The 18,317-nt window shown below is 41.9% G+C and overlaps 1 protein-coding gene and 1 long non-coding RNA gene across 6 annotated transcripts in view; one reads left to right on the top strand and one right to left on the bottom strand.

Moving 5' to 3' along the window:
• Positions 1 to 18,317, bottom strand: part of ryr3 (ryanodine receptor 3) — a 91,564-nt gene that overhangs the window by 1,212 nt on the left and 72,035 nt on the right. For 2 of the 5 annotated variants that reach the window (XM_035616756.2, XM_047328889.1), the window contains 31 exons: positions 18,153 to 18,287; positions 17,764 to 17,876; positions 16,507 to 16,603; positions 15,371 to 15,483; positions 15,208 to 15,259; positions 15,049 to 15,105; positions 14,836 to 14,935; positions 14,253 to 14,332; positions 14,046 to 14,122; positions 13,880 to 13,953; positions 12,880 to 12,894; positions 12,066 to 12,146; positions 11,866 to 11,954; positions 11,594 to 11,722; positions 11,371 to 11,475; positions 10,900 to 10,981; positions 9,477 to 10,762; positions 9,300 to 9,352; positions 9,047 to 9,212; positions 8,849 to 8,935; positions 8,154 to 8,357; positions 7,901 to 8,031; positions 7,077 to 7,119; positions 6,487 to 6,614; positions 6,149 to 6,209; positions 5,894 to 6,040; positions 3,986 to 4,120; positions 3,045 to 3,201; positions 2,809 to 2,873; positions 1,420 to 1,520; positions 1,164 to 1,215 (listed from right to left, as the gene is read on the bottom strand). In XM_035616756.2, coding sequence (XP_035472649.2) covers positions 1,164 to 1,215; positions 1,420 to 1,520; positions 2,809 to 2,873; positions 3,045 to 3,201; positions 3,986 to 4,120; positions 5,894 to 6,040; positions 6,149 to 6,209; positions 6,487 to 6,614; positions 7,077 to 7,119; positions 7,901 to 8,031; positions 8,154 to 8,357; positions 8,849 to 8,935; positions 9,047 to 9,212; positions 9,300 to 9,352; positions 9,477 to 10,762; positions 10,900 to 10,981; positions 11,371 to 11,475; positions 11,594 to 11,722; positions 11,866 to 11,954; positions 12,066 to 12,146; positions 12,880 to 12,894; positions 13,880 to 13,953; positions 14,046 to 14,122; positions 14,253 to 14,332; positions 14,836 to 14,935; positions 15,049 to 15,105; positions 15,208 to 15,259; positions 15,371 to 15,483; positions 16,507 to 16,603; positions 17,764 to 17,876; positions 18,153 to 18,287 — 4,215 coding nt within the window. Of the gene's footprint in view, positions 1 to 1,163; positions 1,216 to 1,419; positions 1,521 to 2,808; positions 2,874 to 3,044; positions 3,202 to 3,985; positions 4,121 to 5,893; positions 6,041 to 6,148; positions 6,210 to 6,486; positions 6,615 to 7,076; positions 7,120 to 7,900; positions 8,032 to 8,153; positions 8,358 to 8,848; positions 8,936 to 9,046; positions 9,213 to 9,299; positions 9,355 to 9,476; positions 10,763 to 10,899; positions 10,982 to 11,370; positions 11,476 to 11,593; positions 11,723 to 11,865; positions 11,955 to 12,065; positions 12,147 to 12,879; positions 12,895 to 13,879; positions 13,954 to 14,045; positions 14,123 to 14,252; positions 14,333 to 14,835; positions 14,936 to 15,048; positions 15,106 to 15,207; positions 15,260 to 15,370; positions 15,484 to 16,506; positions 16,604 to 17,763; positions 17,877 to 18,152; positions 18,288 to 18,317 lie in introns of those variants that run through there. The other 3 variants (XM_047328888.1, XM_047328891.1, XM_047328890.1) reach the window with 2 other exon arrangements.
• Positions 57 to 2,643, top strand: LOC124849611. The gene is made up of 2 exons (XR_007030118.1): positions 57 to 463; positions 1,200 to 2,643. It is a non-coding gene; the product is annotated as an uncharacterized LOC124849611 (long non-coding RNA).

The raw sequence follows: 18,317 nt of genomic DNA, 5'->3' as shown, positions 1-18,317 counted from the left end.
AGTGTCAAGATCTTTTGGCTATTTTCCAATCGGCTCCACTAAAAACGCAGGTAATACACGTTTAAAAAACACTTGTTGAAACATGTGGCTCATGTTATTGTTTCAGCAAATTCCGTTTTTGGTCTGACTGGTTGTATCTGTATTGGACGGATCTCGATCCGAGAGTTAAAATCTGGGAGGATGAGGTCCACAAAAAGTGTAGATGATGATACAGGATGGCACGAATAATTAATGACATTTCTGTTTCAAAATATATCCGTGCGTTTTTAATGGCACAGAGTAAAAATGGAAAGAACATGACAGGGCTTCGTTTTTTTGTCACTGCCCGATTTTAGTGAACTGCTGTTTCTGTCAGGAATGGAAATGAACTTGGTGATACAGAAATATAAGCATAATTTATTTCCTCAAGAAGAGAGAAAGGCCACGTCATGGAGAAGAAGAGCTGGAACTTAACTTTTATCTGGTAATAACTCTATAATGATGTGGTTTATTAGTTTATTTCTAGCGTAGTTGAACGTTGCCCACACAGGAAACCTCAGAGATGGATGTCAAAAAACCTCAACACGCAAAAACCACAACTGTCTGCATTTTTGGATTCAAGAGGGAAATTAGAAAATATGTTTGTAGGCAGGTAATGTGCTGCAGCTTTTATGGTGTTATGATAAATACATGTTTTAAGGACATATACGATGTTGGAATCATATAATGAGTAAAAAACATCTCAAGTAGATTCTTGCCTCACTGATCAACGCCAGATCCACGTCGCGTTTATATTTTCCACAGAAACAATAATTAATAGCTACTGAGGAATAGATCTGATTTATTCTACTCAGAGAAAACAGTTGAAAGTTTTTCTCTTCCTTCAGCTGTATTTGTGACATAAGAGCAGAACATGCACATCAAATAAAAATACAAGTTGAATCTCAGGTGCATGACGATAACAAGTTAATATCTCAAAAAGAGTCAAAGTAAACCCACGCATCGCTTTGTCCTCCAGCTGAACTTACGCAACAAATCAAGTGGGTTGAGGTGTTGCACAAGTAAAAACCTAAAAGAGTTCGTGAGCAGGTTTTTCTTTGCTTCCTGGAGATTGATCAGATGTGATTTGTTTCCGTTTTTGTTGAAACAAAACTTTTAGCTGGATTATGTTTGTTGTCACATACCTGACCCGTGTGTTCGGTCTCGTCCTTGTTGATCAGGTACATGAGGAAGAACCTGCGTGTGGGAGGAGGATGACGACATGGGTGAGGTGGAAAGAACGCTCACACACTGAATGAGGGGAAACCTATGCAACTTAATGGGTTTGCTGTGTGTGTGTGTGTGTGTGTGTGTGTGTGTGTGTGTGTGTGTGTGTGTGTGTGTGTGTGTGTGTGTGTGTGCGTGTGTGCGTGTGTGCGTGCGTGTTGCTGCTGCACTCACAGGTAGTTTGCCAGGTTGTGCTCTTGTAAGGTGTGAGTCTCGAACCCGTGAGGAGTCCGGTCAAAGTAGTCGTTGCCGATTCCACAGATGAAGCATTTGGTCTGAAAGAAGAAGAAGAGTGGATGTTTACACTTCCATACAGGAAGTTCCACTGACACACAAGACTCTTATTAATGCTGTATTCAGTTTATAGGTTTATGACTAAGGCTACAACCATACTTATGTTTTAGCTCAGTATCATTAATCATCCCCGACCATACTAACACACCCGAGAAGGCACGTCACCTGACTGCTCTGTTTTTATACAAGTTTATGAGAAAATTAATCCACTTCTCACTTGATTTATAACGTCATTAAACATTTTATCGTTCAATCTCTAGTTTCAAGTCTTCTTCAATACAGCGTGATGTTCATTTCGTAAATCCAGTTCTCATTTAGAGTTAAATAGACGATAAAGCACTGCATGCATTGTAGCGTGGATAGTGTGATTGACAGCTGGTCCATGTTGCATAACCCTGATTCCTGGAGCCACCACCTTCACGAGATCCACACCAAAGTGTATTGGGTTCGCCCCTCTACCAAGTTCAGTGTGAATCACTTCAGTAAGTTTTGCATAATCTTGATGAGAAAGAAAGAAATGAACCAACATTATCTCCTCATGTTACACAGGCATCCAAAGCTCTGTGATATTCTCCACTCTGTGTTTGGAGAAGTCAGTCTTTCCTCTGTTGACAAATGAATTTTGCACCCGATGCCCATTTTTGTTCCAAAAGTCTGTCTGTTCAAATTATTACTGGGATGACATCGTGCAGTCTGCACCTGACCTCAGATGTTGAGATTCCCAAGCCGATCTTATACATCATGCACTATCATCAGGGAGGCATCTGATCTGCCACAGATTCATTATTCACTCTGCCACGTGACGACGAGGCCGAAACCTACAGTTTCATAAAGAACCGTCTTCAGAGTAACGAGTGGAACAAGGAGTCCTGCAGCAGATGGTCCGACTCCCACGGAGCTCTGATCCCAACTTCACAGACTCAGAGTCTCTCGGTGTGAGATCACATGAAGAGACTGAGACGGACTGAACCCACTGAAGAACCGTGGAGCACGGAGAGTGGGCACGGTTTTAAATACAAACACTGATCTAATTTACAGGATGTATTTGTGTGTTTACTGCACTTTGTTTATGAATTTGAACTGAAATAAAAACTATTCACTATATCTCATCAGATCACTTCCTAGACATTCTAATGGTCGTCAGATGGATTTATTTATTTACATTAAGATCACAGGTGTGTCAGTATTTTCCTCAACATCTGTGTGTGCCTTTTTAAACCTTTATGGCTGAAAAGTTCCCCGTAGTTTCCACCCTGGCTGGAGTCTTACCTCCATGTCCTCCTTCACCTGCTCCTGCTGGTCTCTCAGCTCACCAAAGGCATCGATGATCAAACCTTAAGGAGGTGCAACAGTCCGTCAGGAGAGTGTTTAACACAGACTATACAACACGTGACACGACTGATGTACGTGGGGAAACGCTTCCTTATCTAATTCTCACATTTTGATGCTTTCACATTGGCAGTGATGGATGTGACATGACCGTTAAAAGAGAAAAGGTTGAGCACCTTGAATGATGGCCAGCAGGATGACGATGACGAAGAAGAAGAAGGTGATGTCGAACAGGATGCGGTAGAGCTCGTAGGGGTCTCCAGCTGGGTCCTCCAGCTCGTCTCCGATGCCTCCTCCAGCTCTCACGCCGACGTACATGTGGAACAAGTAGCACTGTGGTGAGAGGACAGAGGGAAAGAAGCTCACAGCTTCATGGTCCTTTCACAATTTTCTTTAAACCAGTGCAGCCAATTTTTGGCTTTTTTGTGAAGTGTTCATCCAAAAAAAACTTTAAACTGCTGTCTTAGGTTCTGTGCAGTACGCCTGCCATGGAATGGTTGAGCAGTGCTAGAGAGGAGTAATGTGACATAACCACTGTGATTATAGTCGAGCATTTGGCGGAGAGAAAGAGTTTGGTTGTAGTCCGTAAACGTAAAAATCCAATGTGCCGTGCTGCCAAGGATTCAATGAGTTCAGAGTCTGTTGTTGGGAAAAAGTAAAAAGCCAGATGAAGAATGTGTCTTAAAACAAAAGTTAAGAAAAATGACACGGACTCTGAGAATCTGTGAGCTGTTCCTTTGTATCCCCCCCCCACCCCCCCATACATTTAACAAACGTCTTACACAGCGTCGGCGTTAATTCAGAGGAGGTGAATTGTTTGAAAACATTGCATGAACTATTTTGACTGTAACCAAGACGTTCACTAATGAAAAATACTTTCCGCTCAGCTCAGTCGTCTCCTCCTGCCTTTATGCCCCGACAAAGGCCAAACATTCAGAGAGACGGCCTCAGGAATCTTTTTCAGCTGCAATCATTTGCCCTTGCACAAAGCTGCAGCCTCGTTTCTTGTGTGTTCAACTATTTTCAATTTTTTTTCCCCGTCTCTCATTTTTCATGAATTCATATTAAGTAAGTAAAGTTTAAGACGTTGGATGTCAGAGATGGTCAGGTGGTTTACCGTCATCATGTCGTCGCACTTCATGTCCGGCTCGTCCTCGTCCTCGCTCTTGTTGTAGAACTTCCTGAAGAAGTTGAAGGCCACCACGGTGTAGAGATAGACGACCACGGCGAGCAGACCCACGGTCAGCACAAGCTACGAGGAGAGGAAGAGGTCCGCTGGTTAAAAATCTGGTTCTGTAATGATCACACGTTAATAGGAAACCAATGGAAGTGATGAAATGTACGTGAATTCAACAGTACAGTAGATGAGTCGTCATTTGATTTGATTGAATTGTGAATGATGAACGTAAGACGGGGAAATCGATGACAGGCGGCTCCGCCTCCATCACGTGTCGGACTGTTTTAAATCTTATCAGACGTAAAACTGATCAAATCACTTCCAGCCTACATCCTTTTCTTCCTGCTCCATTTCTCTGTTCACATATCTTTTCATCAACCGTACCTTCTATCATGATACTGTGAAAACACCATGTTTGCCTTGATTTATTCCCCCGGTGACATTTGGAGATAAATATATGTCTGGGTTTTTTTTTCCCAAAGGGAAAGTGGTTCACAAAAGAAACGACATCATTGTCAAGTCTTCTGCTGCTGAACAGAGGATTTCACCAAGCAGCTTTCATCAGTTTGTCAATGACTTTCACACTTCCAGGAAATCAAATTCACATCACTGGAGAAAATCTATACGCTGCGATTTACATCTTTGTTATTTAACTTTTCTTAAACAGCTCCTGTTGAGTCGGCTCTCAGAACGACCGTCTCAACCTTTTCAGTCTGATGTTTCCCCACAGATGATCTCAAATACTATTAACAATCATTCTTCTAATGAGTGGTAAATTTGAGTTTGATGTTATTAAACATTATTGATTATATAAGTGTGGAAATTATTGCAAAAGTGGCATTCATACTCCTACCTTGTGTCCTGACGTTACACCTTTTATCCATTATTCCTTCCCTTTTAAACCATTTATTCATTACCTTAAGTTAGTTATTCAATCTGTTTATTAGTTTATTATTTGTAGATTAGAATCTATTTTTTTTTTACCATCTCTACATTACTTTTAGCAAACTATCTAACATGTATACATGGTAGATAAGCTAATGATTAAATAAGTTGATTAATTACTTTTACAGACCTATTTCAGACTTGTTTTTTTGCAAACCTGTAGCTCACTGTTGAGACTTCGCTTGTTATCTAACTAGTCAAACTAGTTTTTGCAAACATTATGTTCCAGGTAAATATATAGGTATTTTTACAAATCAGTAGACCCATTGTCCAATCTTTCCATGTACCCCTGGTTGGAAGTTACTGGTTTAAAAATACATATTTGGTTTCATTTATAACATGAAATAAGTTTCTCACAACAATCCTTGAGCGACACCAAACTGTGAATAAAATGGAAAATTCCATTTGCCTCTTTGACTTTTGTATTTAAATTTCTTCCTCGTGACTTCCAAATGTCCTGTGTTCTGGATGATTGAGTCTGTGTAGACATCCAGTGTCTATTTCAAGGCCTTGGTCCTTTTTATTTTCCCCCAGAAGATAATTTCTTGATTTGATTAGGTTGGTGTTCAGTATGAATCATGACGCTGGTTGTTTTTCTGTCACAGAGCAGATGTTAATTATTCACAGAAAGGAAGTATCAACATAGATGTGAGACGAATCACAGTTGATCAAGACAGGAGTTCAATACTTCTCCACATTTTCCCTGAAGTTGTAAAAGTTCAAAGGCTCATCAAGGATTTATTAGTTTTAAGGTTTTCTAATTCTGAGTAGAAGCTCAGAAAAAAGGGGAAAATGGAAGTTTTAAGAAAAAACGCTTTTATGCCGAACTACGTTTAGCATGTAGTGACTGCTGTGGAATTTCTAATCCGTACTCTTGCTCCCTCTGGTGGTTGAACCACTTGCCTGCTTCCCGTTGTGAGTGACAGAAGACAGGATGGTGCGAAGGGTCTTGATGCCCATGGCGATGTCCAGCAAATGAGCAGCAAAGAAGAAGTTGTTGAAGTGTCCAAAAATGGAGATGGTGGCGTACCAGATCAGATAGAGGAAGGACTGGCAAAGAAAAGAAGGAGACTCATTACGGACACATGACAGTTTGAATGATTTTTACAATTTCAGTCAAGCACAGTGCTTTTAGTACACGTTATAAAATAAACGCACGTTGTCGGTCAAAACCACGCCCATTTTCCAGATGTGGTACTTGGTATCGATGGAGCTCAGCCTGTGAATGAAAGACAAAATGGGGTTGTTGACATATCAAACGTAAAAAATTAATATTTCTTAATATAGCTGATATTTTAAGTAATATCAGATGATATAAATTTTTGGTCTATTGTGAGCAAACATTTCAATCACTCTACATATTTGATGATAAAAACTTGTAATGTAGAGGGAATTGTTTTTTATTCCTGAATCCAACAGCATTGGTTTTTACATTTGTTGGCTGTTCATGTCCATATTGGAGAACAGAATTCGGTAAACAAGGAGTGCGTTCTCACCAGGAGAGCAGGGAGGCTTCCTTCTCCACAGTCTCCACTGTGGGGTCAAAGTCGAGAGCGCTCTTGTCCAGGCCCAGGAGCTCAGCGATGCGTTCAGCTCCGTACATGTCACCGTATTTGTTGATCACCTACACCCACAAACACACACATGGTACAGCAAAAGTCAGCGTAATCACTGAATCAGACTGGGACTACTAACCTCCAGTTTAATATTAAGACACAAAATACAGATCTGAATTTTTTTTTATTTCAGTGTTTTTTTTAAGGTTCATGCACCCAGAGCGAAGTTGAATTTCACTGCTATTTGATTGAATTGTTACCTCAGAGAATGTAACTCCACAATCACCTTCACATAGCAGGTAAACACTTCATATGTAAACAAGAATCTTTTAACGTGGATTCATGGAACAAGCCTTTATCAAATTAGGTCATCTTAATGTGAATCCAAAATGACAGGTATAATATTACAACAGGTTTAAAGATAGCTTATATTTTTGTGTGTATGACCATGTCAGCTTCCACAAGTTCATAACTACAGGTTTAAGTGATGTACTCTTATAAAATACTGGGTCGGCTTCTCAGACACTCACCTTGCGCTTGATGAACTTGTCCCAGTAGTTGCTGGGGAAAGACCTGAAATGGGAAAATAGAAGTGGTGTAACGGGAGAGGCCACGAATGTCTCTTAAGGTGTTGGTAAGTGAGGTTCACACACACACACACACACACACACACACACACACACACACACACACACACACACACACACACACACACACACACACACACACACACACACACACACACACACACACACACACACACACACACACACACACACACACACACACACACACACACACACACACACACAGAGAGAGTACGGACTTAGTTCAGCTGTGATAAGAAGAGTTTTGATTAGTCCATTGATTATTTAATTCTTCTGACATCAAAACAACAACAGTTTAGATGTCATGTGTTTGTCAGAGTTTACATGAAGCATAGCTGCTACTCAAGCTTCATCTAATGACTGTATTTTCATTACTGATTGATTTATATGTCTTGTTTTTATTTAAATACATTTTTCTCTGGCATCTATGAGAGGGCTGGACTAAAAAAAAAAAGACACTGATCTGAACTGTGTTTGTGGAAGAGATATTATCTCTAGCTACAAGATGTTGTCGAGTGTGTAGATTAAATTTTTTAAGTCTGTCCCTGCTGGGTTGCCAATAGCTGTCAGCTGATATCCGATATTTGTGATTTTTGAATTAAACCAAATCCAGAGATGAGTGCTGATAACAAGCAAACATGATTTTTTATGATACTAATTGACTTATTGCTGTTTACCAGTGTTGTGTAAGATAAGAACTTTTTTTTTTGGCAAAGGCTGTTAAATGATCCAGGTAAACAACTCACGGGGTGTTGATGACGAGTCGATCCCACTGGCCCTTGATGTCCTCGTCAGACGGCTGCTCAGTAATGTAGAGACCGTCAAATTCAAGCTTCCTGGCGATCTCCTTCTCCCTCTTGAACACCACCAGAGGAACCTAAACGCAAAAACATTAAGATGTGTAACTAAAACTATAACTTTATGGTACCAGCGTGGAAAGATATTATTCTCAGCTTAGTGAAGACAGACTGTTAATGCGATGTCACTAAATGTACCCGCCTTCAGACAATAGTACCCGACCAAGCACACGAGGGAGATGACGGTGTGGAATATAGCCAAAAAGCGCAGCGCTGGTAACATGTAACCACTGCTCTCCTGAAGCACAAACTCATCCATGTCAAAAAGTGTGTTCTCATCGTCCGCCTCTTCGTCCTCAGTCCAGCTGCTTTCATCCTCGACTTCTTCGTCAACTTCACCAGTGACCTAAAGAGTAAAGTATCCCAAGTATACAATGAAATATCTGAGCCATTTGGAGTTTTTCTATCTATTTTTTTCTTTTACATTTTCAGTAAATTGCTGGTTGTAAGTAACCGTTAAATTGAAATAAAGGGTAATAGCTGCATCTAATATTTTTATTATTATTAAAATCTTTTACATTTTTTGATTAGTTGATCATTTATTTTGTCTATAAAATGGCAGAACAACGTGAAGGCCTATAGTAATTTCCCACAGACCAAGCATAAAGTCTTCAAATGTCTTTGTTTCGCCAAAGCCCAAAAGATATTCAGTTTACTGTCATGCATGACAACAAAAAGGATAAAATCCCATTTGAGGCACTAGAGAAAGCAAATGTTCTGCATTTTTGCATAAAAAAATGCATTTGACTATCAAAATAGTTGTCGATTCATTTTCCGTTGATCAGCCAATCAATTTATCAACTAATTGTTGCAGATCTATTTTGGTTATGAACTTACCTTGTAGAAGAGCAGAATGAAATTGATGGCAAAGCACACGAACAGAGCCAGGAAACGCAGGTTGTAGAAGTTGCGAGCCAGGTAGTTCTGTACGGAGAACAAGGGACCAACAGATGAACTCTTTACAAGTTCCCAAAGAATTATATTGAAGAATTTGTCTCAAGCAAAACCAAATGCAAGATCAGAGTCGGGGCTCACCAGCATCTTGTTCGTGAAGACGTCCAGAGCCGCAAAGACAGTGGACATGAAGGCGGGCGCGGCCTCTTTAGGCTGGTTGGTTCTGGTCTTGGGCTTCTCCTCAGTCACCGGTTCCTTAGCCGCCTCCTCCTTCTTCGGCTTGTCCTCCTTCTCCTGGTTCTCTGTGCTGTATTAGTCATCATAGTTTTTTAATTTAAAGTCATTTTTTAAGCTGCATGATTTTATGATTTTTTTGACTCGCAGTTTTACTCACTCTGCTTTTTCGGGTTCACTCTCGGGGGTTTCGAAGGGCTTGTCAGCAGCTTTCTGCATAAGAGTGTTACACATCTCAGTGAGCTGAGAGACTGAATGGCAGTGATAATAAAAGTTTGACGAGCAAGTTTGAAACCATTAATCGCACAGATTACGTGATTTAATTTTGACCGCAAACCTTTTTTTGATCGGCAGTGGATGTTTCGGCACTCAGCTCAGACACGTCACCCAGGCCGAGCTCCACGTGTTTCCCTCCTTCCCTTTTAGGCCCCGTCAGAATCTCCATCATCATGTCCACCTCTGCTATCTCCCCTACCGGTGCCATGGTGATATCCAAACTCCCCGATGACTCTATGGCCTCCACTTTCTCTCCTTCGACCACGTCGAGGTGGATGCCGAATTGGGTCGGGTCGGGCATGTTTCCGAGGATGTCCGTCACCTTAATGTTCTTGGCACCCTCCACCAGGCCACCGCCAAACATGGAGGACCAGATGACGTGGAAGAAACCAAAGATGAGGCTGTAGATTCCTTTGAAGAAGCCAGTGAAGAGCATCCAGAAGAAGGAGAATACGCCTGTGATTATCTCCTTGATGCTCAGTTTCATGACTTTCCTGAACTGCTTGCGTACGTTTTTTAAGGAACATTTTTGGCGGACCTGCGCAAACTTCTTCTTGACTGAGCAACAGGCGGTGGAGAAGGCGGAGGCCGACTCCGCGGCGCCTTCCTCCTCTGCGGCCAGCTCTTCCAGGATGCTGTGTCCGTCCTCATCGTCTTCCTCCTCGGGTTGTTCGACCACGTCCGGCTCAGAGATCTGCGAGGCCAGCTGCATCTCAAAGATGGTGTCCTCACAGAAATTCACAAACATTTCCATCTTCTCGCTCTCTCCGCCCTCATTGACCACGTCAAAGATGAACTGACGCTTGGACTCTTTGACCTGCGGCTTCTCCCACTGCTCGCGGCTCGACTCGCTGATCTCAAAGTAAATCCTCTCTATGCGCTTCGCACTGCCCATGATTTCAATGCGACCCAGGTAAGGTTCAAAGTAGCTCAGCACACTCTCTGCCAGATCCAAGAAGGTGGCGAGTCGAGAGTCGTGGGGCATGTGCTCCGACAGGTTGGTCAGCAGCACTGCCACATTGAAGCCGATATCTTTGGCCGGCTCATGGAATCGCCCCACGAACTCCTTGTAATTAAACATATCGTTCTCATCGGCCTCTGCGCACGAGAGCAGGAAGTCGATCTCAGACTGGCTGTACTGTTTCTGACTCTCCATGGACTTCTGGAACTCCTTCTTTGAAATGATGCCTTTGCACTCGGGGTCGTACTCCCTGAAGTTTTCGGAGGTCGTCAGATCCTTCAGTTTGAGGAACATGTCGAAGAACTTGAGGATCATCTCCACATTGTTGGACGACTCCACCAGAGTGTCGACCATCTGCTTTCCAATTGTACCATGCACCACATTACCTGAGGAGGGAACGACATTTCAGGAACAAAAGACAAACACAAAATGCACTATGTGCTCTGGTACTTTTACTCAAAAATATATAGACATGTAGTTGAATCATCTCAGATGATTTGTACCCTCCCTCTCAGGCTCTTACCCTCCAGCAGAGACAGCAACATGACGACCATGTCCTTCTGTAAATCCATCAGCTCCTTCAACAGCTCAATTTGACTGGCATCCTAAAATACAGACATGTTGTTAAAGCTTTTCACTGGGACCCAAAGTTGCTTACATACAAATTCATAATTTACTTTCATATACCACATTAAAATACGTGTAACTTGCCCATGTTTGGTATCTTTATTTTGGCATTGCCTAATTGACCAGACAATTCATTTTTCACTTTAAAATATAGCATTTCAACACAGTGGACCCAAAACCCCGGAGGGTAAATAGCTGTTTTCCATTTCTTCAGATACACGCACAGCAACATACATTTTTGAAAATGAGCCTTAAATATGTATATATTATAAACATAAGACAGAATGATGTTCATCTCTATATATCCTCTTTAGTTTTTTGTATAAATATGTGTCGGATGTGCAGAAGAATGCAGGGCTCAGTGTACCTGAGAAAGCTTCATCTGCATGTTGGCAAATACATGCAAGAAGCCCACGACGGCATCCCACAGTCTGCTGTGAGCAAGACTCTGCTGGTTCCCAATACACGGGCCCTGAGAGAGGACGAGGAGGACATAGTGTTGATGTGACAGAGGGGGGGGGGAAATTAAATATTCGATACATTTTTATATTTCAGATTCGAAATTACTGACTGATGGCTCAGCTTCTCACCTGAATATACTCAGTCAGAGAGTTGAATATCTGCTTGGCTACAAACAAAGCCTTGGAGAAGTTGATTTTTCCCGTCTCATCGATGACATCTTTGCCGGAGTAGTACCAGTAGAAGTCACTGATGGATTCCTAGAGAGGAGGGTCGAATTACAAACTGATGAAATGAACGACTAAGGGCATGAATGCTTTAAAAATAACAATGAAGGTGATAAAAAATAATAAAGATGGATGTGGTGTAGATGTTTGTGACATTGCATGTGTGTTTTACACACCTGAAGACGGAGCAGATAGTCCACAGTGCTGATAATGATGTTGACTGTGGTTGTGTTTCCAGTTTGGGTTCGAAGGAAGTTCTGGAAATCTGACAGAAACAAATCCTTTCATCCTCTTATGGACTGTTCGCTCATGAAACAGCGCACTAAATAAACGATGCTCCTGTTTCTGATTAAAACACACATGAATGTAACCTCACCTCCATTGTGCCCCTCACACAGAAGTTGCAAAAACCGGAACAGATCTTTAGTAAACTCATCATTCTGAAGCACCTTGGAGCCTTGAGAGAAAATACATATGGGTGAATACAGCAGAAAAACCCCACAGAGGTTAATTTAAGTCTTTATTTATTTTATGTGAATACGTCACGTGAATCCAAAGTGCGTCTTGTAAATACGCTCTTACAATAAACAACAGTGAAATACTAGGACATTTCCATAAGCTGGAGGAGGCCTGACAACTTTCACATGCAGGCCAGAATTGGGCCCGTTGACGGAAATCATTTCAGAAAAAAAAGCAGCGGACAGACGTGGTTACAGAATTCATTTTGACCAGATAATCCAGCAGGGCTACAAAAAAAAAACCATTTCTATGAGCAGATAAAAACCATGTGAAAGTTAGACATCTGTATGGAAACCAGCTTTGTGAAATAGGCCAAAGCAAGACAAAGCTTTGCTTAGGCTGTGGATGAGTCCACAAAGCTTGAGTCAAACCCTTGGGAGGTGGCACTGATAGCCTTAGAAAGACAGATTTAAGCATCAGTAATAGGAACTGCGTTAGTAAGTTAAGATGGAGGGAATGGGAACAAATATCACACAAGAACAGGCAATGGATTCTGATGACCCTCGGTCCGTGTACACCAGCAGTCGGCATGCACATGTCTGTCCCACACATGTTGGGGGGGAGGGGGGCGTGGCACCAAAATAAAGCAGGGAGTATGGACCACAGATATGGAGGAGACATTCACCGTGGAAGCATAGCAATATCAGCATGATCTAAATTTTTCTATTTACCCCGCTTAGTGTGGACTGCCATCGATGGGTTTTTTAAAATGACAGGAAGGAGACAAACAATACACGAAGACATAAGCAAAAAGAGAGGACATCGGGTTACAAGAGATATGAATATATATATCGACTACGAGTGAAAAACCAAGTCATGCAGTTAAAGAATAAAAACTGTTTTAGACAGGGGAGAAATTATAGGCCTGGGTTGTGTCTATGTTACATCTAATGAGATGAGTTATCAAATCAGAATTAAGTCAAGGTGAAACTTTCAGAACGGTAAAAGAGACACGGGTAGTAACAAGTGAATTGTTATACACAGAACTCGTTGAAATGTTTAGGGCTGAATGATGAAAAGACGTCGGACATTGTTTGATGTGAAAAGCGTCGGGTGAGTGTTTGTGTTGAGATAGAAGCTCTGGTATTAATGCTGGACCATGTTGTCTGTGACTTTGTTCTGACGATTGGACATAAACCCTCACGCCCCCTAACATTAGAAATTGACAGAAGGCTAAGCTATCGTTGCTAAATCCCTGGAAAAGCTTGATTATGGCATTTCATAATATTTCAGGCTGATTCCTGCCTCGTTGACTACAGAAGACAACATTAAAGACACCACACTGACGACTTCGGTGACCTCAAGACTGTAGCACAAGCAGCAAACTGTTTTTTAAGAATCAAAATTCACATTAATAATAGCAATGCAATTTTGATTCTTCTAACTACTGAGGACATACAGACTCTACTTATTAGGAACTAGCATTTAATAACAGCTTTGACACTGGGGTTATAAAGTTGTCATGGTTCAGCATTAGCATTGCGAAGGGATAATGGTTGAATAGTTTTTTTTGTTTCCTGACCAAGAGTAAAATCAGGGGTTCCAACAGGAAGGTACTGAACGTCAGGACAAAATTATGTTAAAATTACTATTAAGTAGATTAAAAAAAGTAGAGCTCATAAGTCTAAGAGAAAGCAGGTTGAATATCTAATAAGACTGCTCTTCACTTACTTGACCCTTCCTCTGTCACCATGCCAAGACCTTCTGCTTTGTTCTGCCTCTCAAATGCATTCAAGTCCAGGACACTGATGAAAAAAATTCATGAGTAAAATAAAAGCACTTCACGTCTGCACAGATTTCTGGTTCTTGCAGCACAGAGACAGTGACATCACAGCACCTGCATGACTGCATCAATCCTGAGAGACTCTTGAAAAATCCTGCATCTCTTTTCTCTTTCAGGTAATTGAGCATTTTCTGCAATAAAAGAGATGAAAAGCTATAAAACATCACATGCTTCCCCAGCCTAGATATTATTGAGATATAGGAGAGAAAAATTAGAAGGATGAATGAATCAATATAAAATTATTCAGCTGCGTTTTCTGACCTGCTGAACTTTCACGTTGCCTCCATTTAGGATGGAGATTCCCAGTTTGAGGGTGCAGGTCACCATGGGGCCAAGACGACCTGATGACAGAAGAATCATTTTCAAACTTGGAACATAAAGAACAAGGGAGACGGCAACAGTGATGCAGTAATTCATAAGGTTATGCAAAAAAAAATGTTTTATCAATCAGGATTTTTTATACTATTATCAATATGTATATTTTTAAATTGTGGATTGGCCTAATTGTGACATTCAATTATTGTCAATGGAAAGTTTCCAACAGCATTTTATCATTGTCAAAATATCAATTTTGACCTCAAGGAAACCTTTGAGGTGGCAATCGTAAAAAAATTACAATGTTTTAGGATTTTGAGCCGTGGCTGAAGAAAAAAAAAAACTCCATGTCTGGATTTCAAGGGTGGTTGGAATCCAACATTACAGTGAAGGCCACTCATCAGCTTGAAGTGCTTGATAAAGAGCGTAAAGATCAAACAATCAATCCCTTTAAAGGATAATGGTGGACACAAGTAAAGTAAAATGGCAGTGTAGCTGAGTGGATGACAAATGGTCAGATAATTATCACCTTTACTGGCGCTGATCATCTGCAACACCATCTCCGCTGCCCCACGCGCATGCAGCCTCGCCTGCTGATACAGGATCTTCTGCTTCTCCATCTCCTTTTCCTGAAAACCAACACACGGACACACACAGATGTAGAGTAATTGGGGGAAAAAAGGGCCATTTTTTCCACAGTGTGTTTGAATCACTACAAAGACCTATTAGTGAACGCGAGTACCTCAAATGTCTTTTCTTTCCCTTCCTCCTCTTCCTCCTCCTCGTCCTCCGCACAGCTCTGCAGACACAAGGGTAGAAATTCAGAGCTCAAGTTTAATTTAATTTACCAAGAGTTTTACCAGAATTATTAATTGATGAAAATAACGTAAGAGTCCAATACCTTTGCCATCATGTCTGCATATGCAATATACAAAGGATCTTGTTCCAAGTGACTGTAAAGAAAAGTGAAGTCACACCACATTACACTTTGTGTATTGTTGTACTTTACTTTACTCGAAAACGTAGAATTCTAAATGCATGCTCGCTGTAACAGACTCTCCCACCTTCTCTCTGTCAGTGCGTTGTGGCTGAAGTGGAGAATGAGCTGATGAAGAGGGTCGGGCTGGATGTCAGCCACCTCCTCTTCCTCCTCCTCCACAATCTTCATGGGGGTTTTCTGCAGGAGGCCACAGGTTTTAACCCTTAGGACCAATAGCTTCAATTCATCAACATTTTTTCTTCTTCTTAATATTCACAAACTCACCGATAATTGTGCCCAGTCATCAAAAAATACTGAAATTAGTCATTCAACTAGTACCAGCATGCAGATGAGTTTTTGTTGTCACGCGGTGATCCGTGGAGAGGGCAGGACCAGGAGGTCACGAGTGTAGGATGAAACAAAATTGGAACCAGCTCTCAAATACTGTACATGCATGTTAGCAAGCAGTAAGCCACTGGGTGATATGACTGAACATGGATAATGATCCTGACAGTGAAGGAGTCAGACATTGAGGGACTATCACAGCTACTGTCCGAGGGGCCAAACTAATCTGACGGGTCGTAGAATAAAAATAAAAGTCAAATAAGAGTAAAATAATCTTCCCCACAAGAACAGTACATCTGATTATTGTGTTACTATATCTAAAGCCATCCTTTTAATCTTGTTCAATGGCACAGTTTTTGATGAATTTGCTGCACACCTGAATACAAAGATCTAATATGAAACGTGGTCTTCACATGACTACGCGAGCATGCCACTGACGTCACGGCCACAAAACGTACTGTAACGTCACCTTCACACTCACACTACAGACTTACAGAGGACAGCGCACGACAACTGATGGGTTGGATCCAGATCTGACAGCCAAACAGCTAGTGACAGTCTCCTACTGTAGTGAACGGCCCTCCTTACCACTGCTGTCAGAAAGGCAAAGCCTGCTTTTCTAGAGCTGTGAGCGCCGGAGCTGGCTCTGTGTCTCTTGAGTTGGTCATGCAGCCTCTGACCCCTGACGGATCGCTGTTTGAAGGGTTTTGCACGCCTAGAGCGGGAACCCCTGGGCGCTTTGGGGGCGCTCCCCACCCGGGTGTGCTCCCAAGGCTCGACAGGCGCTGAGCTAAAGAAGCATTCGGCAGACAGGACTGGCAGAGGGGTGCCAACGCAGGGCACGTGGGGCGAGGGCAAGGCGGGCCCAGTACTTACTGCCAGATCCTGAACTAGCTTCTCCTCAAAGGAGTACTCCTCTGCCTCTATCCAAAGTCTCTGATAGGCCGGGATGAAGAAGTTGATAGCGCGATGCCTGGGGAAGGGGGAGGTGAGGGGAGGTGGGGAGGAATGGAGGGGAGTGGGGAGGGAGGTACAGTGGCATTAGGGCGGGTTCTGGTGAGTTTTTGGAGGAAACAGGAAGGAGAGATGTAGGGGGGAGGAAGGGGTTACAGGAAGTGCATTTCAGGCAGGGTGGTGATTGGTCAATGCGGGACCCACTGGCTCTTCTGACTGGTCACATTCGGTAACTGCAGTTACTTCCGTCAGGTTTGTAAAATTCATTAGAGCATGCACACTTTAGGGGGGATATGCAGTTTTCCAACACGTCAGCAGATCTGTGAAACAACTATTTTCTTTTTGATATTTTTCTCACACAGATGTGTTAAAAAACTGCATAACCTTTGGCAAAATGGCAGATAAATAAAAAAAATCATCAATAATAGCAGGAAGCAAAATGACAAAACGACTTTTTATAATTTACTCTAACTAAACATGTTATAAAACAAGCAGCCAAACTTATCCAAGTCAAGACTGTATTTAATAGATTGCTTTCTTTCTTTTTGTCTTCTTTCCTTTCTTCATTCCTTCTTTAAAGGTTCACCTGAAGGAAACAGAGGCCTGCAGCTCGCAGGGCGTTTCCACTTTCCAAATCAGTTTGTTTCCATCAATTCTTGGGCTCATACTAGCTGACCAATCAGAATCAACAGTGCAGAAACAACTGTTTGCTAGGCAGAGATCGGTCCACAGCCTGGTGGATGAAGAGGGGGGGTGGGTTTGAACAGATGAAGCATTCGCCCCGTAGTTTCACTTTACCGTCAGCAAGGAGAACAGGCGGTCAAAGCTGGAGGCTTTGAATGCCCTTTCCAGCCAAACCTCCCGATAGCCATTGAGGAAGTAATTATTATTTTTGTATCTGAGGGAGATGAGGTAGTGTTATGCAAAAAAAAAACAACAACACAGAGGAGAGAATGTCGTTAGGGACAAGATGATGGGTTTACGTGGGCACACAATTAACAGAAAATGCCCCATACCCCGCGGCTACTTGGTGATTTCTTGTTATATACGGTTAGATTGAGACAAAGCAATGTTCTAACTGGGCTGTTTAAATAGAAAATGTCAATGTCTTTAATTATTGACATTGTATATCAATTCTAGGAGGAAAAAGGAGGGAGAAAAAAAAAAAAAAAACCTCACCTGGGTAGATTATACAGTGGAGCCATACGGAAACAAGCCACCACAGCACGTTTACGCTGTTTGGACAGCAGCTTGTGCCACACACACTTCTTGTTCCTCAGAGGCTGCTCGACCTTGGGGACGAAGATATTACAAATAAGTTCAGAACCGTACTAATCTGTCACTTTTTGCCATGTAGTTTTTCAGTTCATGTCATGTTTGCCCAGAGGGTTTTCACGAAGTCGAAAATTATAAAAGTACAGACAAAAGCAGCAAATCTTCACATTTGAGAAGCTAAAATTGGCAAATTAATTAAACAATCAACAAAATCTTTCACCACTTCATCCGTAATACAAATACATTTGACGTGCTACCACATTTTTCATGTTCATTGAAAGTTGGGTTTTTACCTGCTCCAGGTGGAAAACGGCAGCAGAGATGCTCTGGACTCGGTCCACCGTGTGTTCTGGGTTTGCTGGTTCCTCGCTCTTCACCACCACGTCCTTGTACAGATCCAACTGCCACTGGACCGCTGGGTCGTCAGACTGCAACACAGTAACAAATAAAATGAATAA

The sequence above is a fragment of the Scophthalmus maximus genome, chromosome 18 (assembly GCF_022379125.1).
Source record: "Scophthalmus maximus strain ysfricsl-2021 chromosome 18, ASM2237912v1, whole genome shotgun sequence".
NCBI lineage: Eukaryota > Metazoa > Chordata > Actinopteri > Pleuronectiformes > Scophthalmidae > Scophthalmus > Scophthalmus maximus.
Note: the sequence above shows the minus strand (reverse complement) of the source record. Positions and strands in the feature narration are given on the sequence as shown.